Source organism: Neopsephotus bourkii, unplaced genomic scaffold (assembly GCF_033783945.1).
Source record: "Neopsephotus bourkii isolate Nb327-2 ecotype Australia unplaced genomic scaffold, CSIRO-AGI_Nbou_v1 NB_580, whole genome shotgun sequence".
Lineage (NCBI taxonomy): Eukaryota > Metazoa > Chordata > Aves > Psittaciformes > Psittacidae > Neopsephotus > Neopsephotus bourkii.
In genome coordinates this window covers 2162608-2170675 of record NW_026901081.1, presented here as the reverse complement: position 1 = coordinate 2170675, position 8068 = coordinate 2162608, and the positions used below count along the sequence as shown (strand labels likewise).

The following is an 8068-nucleotide window of genomic DNA, read 5'->3' as shown; positions in this document are numbered from 1 at the left end:
ATCTGAAGTGTTTTTCAATCTGACATATTTCAAGAAGAACATTTTGAGACATGTTGGGCAAGTGCTTTTTTTGGTTAACACCACGAGACGCTCCATTTCCTTCAGTATCTGGCTTTAACTTGCTTATTTAAAGTGCAGCCTCTCTAAGCTTCATGTAGAGGAAATGATGAACAGTAGCCACTTCTTAGGTTGAATCGTGGCTGGATTCTAAGAGGTTTGGAAATGTCTCCTGGAAAAGGAGTTTTTCTCTATGTGTTGCTGTATAATGAGCTTCTGGAGACAAGGCTGTCAAGCAGTCGAGTCTTGATGCCTAAATAAATAAATGTATAAATATCTCATCTAGTGCTATAAGACCGTTTCCTGCCAGCTCTAATATTGACTATCCGAACTACATGCAACGTCATATATTCCACTAACACCAGTGCCAGAGAGTTCAGATCTTACAGGCTACAAAATCAGATTCCAAGAAAACCAAATAAATCTGGGCAGTTTGGGAAAGAAGTGGACTTGCTTGAACTTGGCTCTGCAGGACTCTTCAGTGATGACGTACAACTGCTCTGATGCAAAGACGTGTAGCTGCTGTGATGGAAACCAGACAATCCGGAGGAAAAAGCGTTCCACATGCTGGACTGCAACTTGAAAACAGGATAATATGGCACAGCACGACACTCTTCCCCCCAGAAAACAGCCCCTCCAACACCATGAGACATCAAACTGTGCTGCATGACCAAGAAACTGCTGTCAGATTGGGTTAACATCAAACAAATCAAAGCCATGGGAAGGACAAAATGGAGAGGAACTTGTAAAGAATTAAAGGATGGAGGTTAACTAATGCGAGACAGTGAGGCTGGAGTGATAATGAATCTTGACAGGCTGACTTTACATAATTGTTGTGATTGAGTCACAGGCCTGGCATGTAAAGTCAAGTGGTGATGTTGTCTTAAATGCCTACAAGTTGTCATCCATCTGAAAGGTGATCTTGGGAGAGAAAATCAGTGCTCTGCAGTCAATGTGTCTGTGTCATAAGGAAAATAAAATGTGATTAATGGCTATTTTGAAATAAAATAGTAGATGAGGAGCCTCCTTTAGTGGTGTTTTCCAGCAGAGCCCCTGGGACCTCATTTTTTCCAGTGCTGTTCAATATCTGTATCACATTACCTGGAAGAAACAGAAAAATCATTATTCCTACGACTTGCAGATTGGTCTGGGCCTCTCATTAAATGGGCAGATTCGAAAAGGATCCTCTAAACTAAAAGCAGACGGGTTTGTATACAAGTGGGAACAGAGGATTCACACCATGCGTCCAAGGCAGATGTTTGCATGAGGGAAAGCAGAGACAGGCTTGAAAACAGTGATGCCGCATCTGTGTTCATCTGAGCTATAGAACAGAAGTGGGGAAAAATCAAATAGGTGATAAAAGATGCCATCACATCAATATTCAGCATTGAAGAGCGAGGCTCACTACGGCTTTTAATTAAGCAATGGGAAGGGAAATGAAAAATGAATGTCAAAGGAGCAGCGCAAGGATGCAATCCTGACAGCATGCTCTATGGCAGAAGCCTTGCGGGGCTGTTTATTTCTTTTACTCAGAGGATGACTGGGATGTGAGCTAATTATGGTTTGCAAACCTCTGCAGGGAGGTGGTATTTATTGTGCTTTGTGGTGCTCTGCTTCTCAGGCAAAGGCAGAGTGAGAGCCCGGTGCAGGAAGCTGAAGCCAGACACACTGGATGTTAAGTGGGTATTTCTCATGTTGAGGGTAATTAACAGTTGGAACAATAGATGTGGGAACCTGGTTGATCCCTCCAAGACTGGAGCTTTTAATTAAGGCTCAGAGGACATGAAGAAAGGCTAACACAAAGTGTTGCCGTGCTGCTCTCCCTCAGTTTTCTCTATTAATCAGTGGAGACATGAGAGCGTTCTGCAGGAAGAGGCAGAACAGGAGCCAAGCCTTTTCCCTGTCTCTCTCTGCTGGCTGCAGAGGGTTTCCAGAGAGATCAGCTTTATTCAGCCGTACCCTCAGGTATAATTCATTACAAAACACATTTCATTTCCAGGATGCTTGAAGAGCTCGGAGCAGCAGCAGCAGCTCTTTGGCCAAGGCTGATGTGGGAGGTCAGACCAAGAGATTAGAGCACCCTCTTCTGCCCTAAAAAATTAAAGCAAAGCGATACAGCTGTGGCTTAACCTGCCCGTGGGAAATGTTACGTCTATACAGACACACACATCTATCAATCCAGTGAGTACAGCAGAGCGCTGGGAATTGATCTGATGGTGTGCAGGTAACACGGGATTACAAAGAGATCTTTGCTCTGTGATGTGGCTGTGGCCGGAATGATGAGCTGAAGAGGTGAGAGAAAAGCAAAGTTTGGAGGCATACACAAGGTTTTAAACCTTAATGCTAATTCCAGCCAGATGAATTACCTTAATAACACCTTTTATTCTTTGCCTCGGCTGCTTAATTTACCTTGCTTGCTATTAATAAGGCAAATCAGGCAGTGCCAGGACTCCTTTTGCAAAAGTAGGAATGTTACCCCCAGTCCTGCACAGCCTGAGCATGGGGCAGATATTTGGGGCCATTTGGAATAATCAGCTTTTCCTTTGGAGGGTGGATTCCTGACACTATCATTACCTGGTTGCAGGAGGGTCTTTTCTTGCCCTGTCAAATAAGAAGCAGAAGGAAAGGGGGGAAAATTATAAAGGTTTCAACCCACTTGGCTATGGAAAAGTATGAATCGTTAACGGTCAGAGTAATTACCCTGATAAATAGACCTCCAAGTTGGTTATTTTCCAATCTTCCATTGCTGGGTGCCTGACCCTCAACAGAGGAGATTTTAATGTTATGGACATAGAATCATAGAATAATAGAACAGTTAGGGTTGGAAAGGACCTTAAGATCATTCAGTTCCACCCCCCTGCCATGGCAGGGACACCTCACGCTCCCATAGAAGTGAGTTTGCAGCTACTCTAGGAGACCTTGCGATTGCTGGCTCTGAGTGGAATTAAACTGTACAGTGCCACTGTCGACACCAAGAGAAATGAGATAGCAGTGAGCATATGATACACAGATAGAGGTGTGGGTGTATTTGTATATGGATAAATCAAATTTTTAAGTGCAATTAAACAAAAAACAGACTCCAAAAACTTTATTGAATGCCATGGTTTGATTAAAACCCGGTGTCAAAACCTAACGCACTCATAGCATGCAAAGCAGTGTTCTAAGCTTGACGTTAGCGTGCCTTTGAGTCACTTTCCAAATGCGAAGCTATTTGGTAATTCCTGATAACTATCTTGAGCTGTACCAGTCTTCAATGAATCACGTGTCCAGGAACCATCCTGGATCCAGGCCGTGCAAGGAAATGAATGAATGGGAGGAAATTAATGTGATGAATGGTGAGAGCTGCTTTCCCCACTGCATCTGAAAGTCTTTGTGGCTTCCCTCAATCATTAGTCATGAAGAACTGCTCCCGAACATACACACACCAATGAGATGTGTGTAATTTATATGATGTATTTGAAGTTAATACTGCTAAAACGCTGAATTACAAATGATTCCCTCTAGACCACAAGTGCTTCTGTGGCCTCAGCTAAATTATTGCAAGGGGCTTCCTAGCTAAGACAGGCATTGAGACATGTGAGGTCTTTCCACATGAGTCTTATTGCCTGCTCCCCTGGGCAAAGGTGTTCAGGAGTATGGAGAGGCTTACTGGGGGACTCAGCTATAGGGAGGTATCTAGAAGACTCAGGGGAATTAGAACGAAGTGTATAAAGCTGTGTGTGTGTCATGATGGGTACAAGGAAGAAACAGGGAAAAGGGGAATGTAACGCATCAGCAGGATGATAAAGCCCAAAATCAAGTATTCTGCTTACCCCAAACCTAAAATAGCTCTTGTCTCTGCTGCTTATAGGGCTGAAGAGGAGCTATCCCTTCTGTGGTGCAGAGAGACTTAAGGAGCTGTTCTGCAGGGGCAGATCGCAGGAGCTAAATCCCACTAATCCAAGGGCAGAGCTTTAAGATGCCATCCCTACAATTACTTTGTTAGATGTGAGTACATCTCTGCACTGAGACAGTTCAGAGTGAAGCAGCCTGGAGCTCTGCAAGACCTTCATTGAGGAACTAAGGGCTTGGGAGGACGTACCTGAAGTCATGAAACCCTGAAGGAGAAGGATGGCCCTGACAAAAGGGACATAGGAAGCTTTTGACACGGCATGGAGGGTCCCAGAGCACCCACTCAGTTGGAGTGGCCCATGCAATCAGGTTAAAGGAGGTGGGCACCCAAGAGCACTTGCAGGGGAACCTGACCATGCATCGTCTATCCTTGAGATGGGACCCACGTCAGAGGACAGCCACTGCCACTGGTGAGAAGCTGCTCCACGGGTGAGTTGCCCCTTCTGGAGGCCTCTCTCCATCAGGATAGAGGACCTGTATGTGCATTTACAGCACACATTGCACTGCGGTGCTTGGTGCTGCGTGCCTCGGTGGCTGAGGATCCAGGACAAAATGCTTCTCCAGGGATGAATAGGTAAGCTGGTGTAAAGGGTCTGCTAATCTTAGAGCACAAACCTGCTTGAATCAGCAGCTTTCCTAAGCCACAGGGTGACACTGCAGATGGCAGGAAGCTGTTGTGGGTTTGCAATTGTTTGCCTGGCTGTAAAGGGTGATGTTACTATCCCCCCAAAACCTTACGGCTCCGAGTCTTTAACCAAGGCTATCTTAACACAAAGCTTTTACCCTGATGGTTATTTAACATTTCTTAATCTAAATGCAAATCATAATCTTCCTTTCCCCTCATTCTGTGATTTCCTGTTTATCCACCTTTCATTTTGCAGGTTTAAGAGACTTTGCTACAAATTGTCCCCCCAAAACCTTTTCAGACAGTTTTAAAATCATATGCATGTACACAGATTTACTTCAAGTATGATGAACAGGAGGATTTAGGATGCATGGGGCTTTGAGGAATCTAGTCTAGTGGAAGGTGTCCAGGAGGTTGGAACTGGATGAGTTTTAAGATCCCTTCCAACCCAAACCATTCTGTGATTCTGTGCATCTTTAAGTATATGTATGTATGGGTCTATATGAATGTGTGTATTTATGTTTATATGGGCTCTGATTCATGTTCTAAAGTCACTGAGGATTTTGGATTGGCAAAAGATGCTGACTTGGAGCATTCCACCTATTTATTTCCTTATCTGCATTCTTTTCCTGTGTGATTTTGGAATTATCCTTCCAAAGAACCCAAACCATAGTGCATCCATAAGTTGTGTTTACTGTTGCAGTCAAAGCAGACTCACTCTTCACTGCCTGGTTTCAGAATGTATTGCAAAGCACTTTAAAAAGTCTATATAAGTGTGCATTTAAGGGCTATGCTATGTTTAACTGACACTGGATGGACACTTGTCTACATAGTGCATATCCACATGTCTGTGCAGGGCTTTGGCACATGGACTTGCACCTTGAGAACTGTTGTGTAACTGGGGCTGATTCAGCTCTATGTACATGCACTGGACAAATATGTATGCAGGAAGGCAAATGTAATCTACTTTTCTTCCAGCTGCTGGTAATGCACTGCCTGGCTGCCCGAAGAACTCAGTGCAGCTCTACCCACCTGTAAAACAATGTCATTGCTCCCACTGTGTCCTAACAGCTTGCTCTGGTCAAGGCACATTAGATCGTGTAAGTTCAACACTGGCAATTCATCCAAGACATTTTCCCAGGCTCTCTGGTGGCTGCTGTTGGGAATAACCCTGCTTTGCTCTCCAGCACTTTGTTCTGTCTTTAAAATTGGACTGCTTGGACCCTGGAGCTGTGATCCCTTCTTTTCCAAAGCCTTGCCCCACGTGGCTGCCAGGTTAGCAGTGGAACGAATAACCAAAGATCCTTCACTAGATCTTGGCCACAGGCTGGATTATGTGGTCCTGGAAGAAGAATGTGAGACACCGAGAGCTCTGGTTAAATTCATTGACTTTGGAAAGCTTTCCTCTGCTTTCATAGGCCCTCTGAACCCTGGCTTCTGTGAGGTGGCCGCACTGTTCGGGGAAAACTGGAATAAAGCCATCTTCTCATGGACGTGCATCAATTATAAACTGGATTCCACCACCCAACACCCTACATTTGCAAGGACCCTGCCCTCTCCAACCCGAGTTTTGTTTACAATAATGAAACATTTTAGCTGGGCTCATGTTGGCATCATTGCTTCCAATGAGGATATTTGGATGGACACGGCCAGCAAGCTAGCGAGTGCACTCAGGAACGAGGGTCTTCCTGTAGGCATTGTCATACCCATTCATAAAGGAGAAAAAGGCATTGAAGACACTTGGAACAAGGTTAAAGAAGTTGACAACATTAAAAGTAAGTGTTTTGAGTCTCCTTCCTTTCTTCATTTTCTTTTCTCCAGGGTAGGACTGCAGTGTTATCCAATGAGCAGAAATTAGAGAATGAAGTTTTGAAGTCATTTAAGTCAAGCCAGAACTTTTGTCTCTGACCTTAACAGAGCCAGGGCTTCAAGTAAAAGTATGCTGGGCATTTTGTATGTGATGGACATAGGGCAAAGTAGTCTTCTACAACATGAAAGACTGCGTTCAGCTTGGAAAACCAGTGTTTAGTAGATGAGTGTCTGCTCTTGACCCTATGAAATGTAAAGAGGGATTTAGAGAAAGGTTTTATATTTATGATTTTTGGATTATGGATTATCAAAAATATCATGCTTTGATGCTGTGTTCTTGCTACCTGTGTTCAGGGGAGGTATCAGAAGTGAAATCCACTGCTATACAACACAAACTAAAGCCGTGAAAGGGCCCTTGCTGATGTACATCAAACAGTAAAGAATGATCTTCTCTTGAGAAAACAAGTTTTTCTGGTTCAGAGCCTTGTTAGGAAGTCTGTGATGGAGCTCTGATCCTGGGTGTACACCTCTGCAGCACTGTGAATCTAGATGAGGATGCATTTTAGCCAAGACTTTATGAATTTCATGTCAATGGCAAACAAGGGTAGCAAGGTGCTGACTAACTGGGAGTTGTATCAGTGCTCAAATCAATGTTTGAGTCCAGATCCATCTTGGGTGGGTTCATCTCATCACCATCAGTTTCCATGTGAATTAGAGATGATAAACTCCTTTCATAATCAATGGAGAGAACCAGTCCCTCATCAAACATGATTCATCTGACCATCTTACGCTCTCTGCTATAGCATGGGGTGAATCACTGCCTAGAAGTACCTGTAATTCAGCAACTTGAAAAATATCCCTGTTCACTTCAGCTTCTGCTGTGCCAAGGTTTCTTTTTCTTCTAAGGAGAGACCACAGCTACTGTAGAGATCCTGCTCCTTCCTTGTTTAGTAGCAGGCAGGTCCCTTGCACCTTCGCTTCCCATCATTGCCCTACTTTGATCCTTTCACTGACTGAGTTTTGAAATGCTGTCTTGGATGAAAGATCAGGAGTGATTCCTTTCATGAAGGGCCAGTGAGCAGGCTGGAAAGCCTGTTAAATAGATAGACCTGTCTTTCAGATCACAAGATCACAGAACACCAGGTTGGAAGGGATCTCAAGGATCATCTGGTCCAACACTTCTTGGCAAAGCATGACCTAGACTAGATGGCCCAGCACCCTGTCCAGCCCAGTCTTAACAGTGTCCAGTGCTGGGGAGTCACCACTTCCCTGGGGAGATTATTCCAGGGGCTGATTATCCTCTTTGGGAAAAATTTCCTCTTGTGCCCAGTGGGAATCTCCCCAGGAGTAACTTGTGCCCTTCACCCCTCGTCTTTTCCATGGGACTCCTTATTAAAATGGGAGTCTCCATCTTCTTTGTAGTCACCCATTATCACCCCACCAGACATGGAGACATTGGCTCTATGGCATTTTGGAGGCAAAGACACCGGCTCTGGGACAGCCGAGCATGGACCAGATCACAGTATCACAGTATCACAGTATGTTAGAGATTGGAAGGGACCTCAAAAGATCATCTAGTCCAATCCCCCTGCCGGAGCAGGAACACCTAGATAAGGTTACACAGGAACGTGTCCAGGCGGGTTTTGAATGTCTCCAGAAGGAGATTCCACAACCTCCCTGGGCAGC

General features: G+C 44.5%; 1 protein-coding gene across 1 annotated transcript in view; it reads left to right on the top strand.

Annotated features, from left to right (window-relative positions):
• The first annotated feature begins 5431 nt into the window (after positions 1-5431).
• The window catches only part of GUCY2F (guanylate cyclase 2F, retinal), a 44206-nt gene continuing 41569 nt past the window's right edge, over positions 5432-8068 (top strand). The window contains exon 1 of the mRNA XM_061351326.1: positions 5432-6348. Within this exon, the coding sequence (XP_061207310.1) occupies positions 5616-6348 (733 nt within the window). The 5' untranslated portion in view covers positions 5432-5615. The remainder of the gene's footprint in view (positions 6349-8068) is intronic.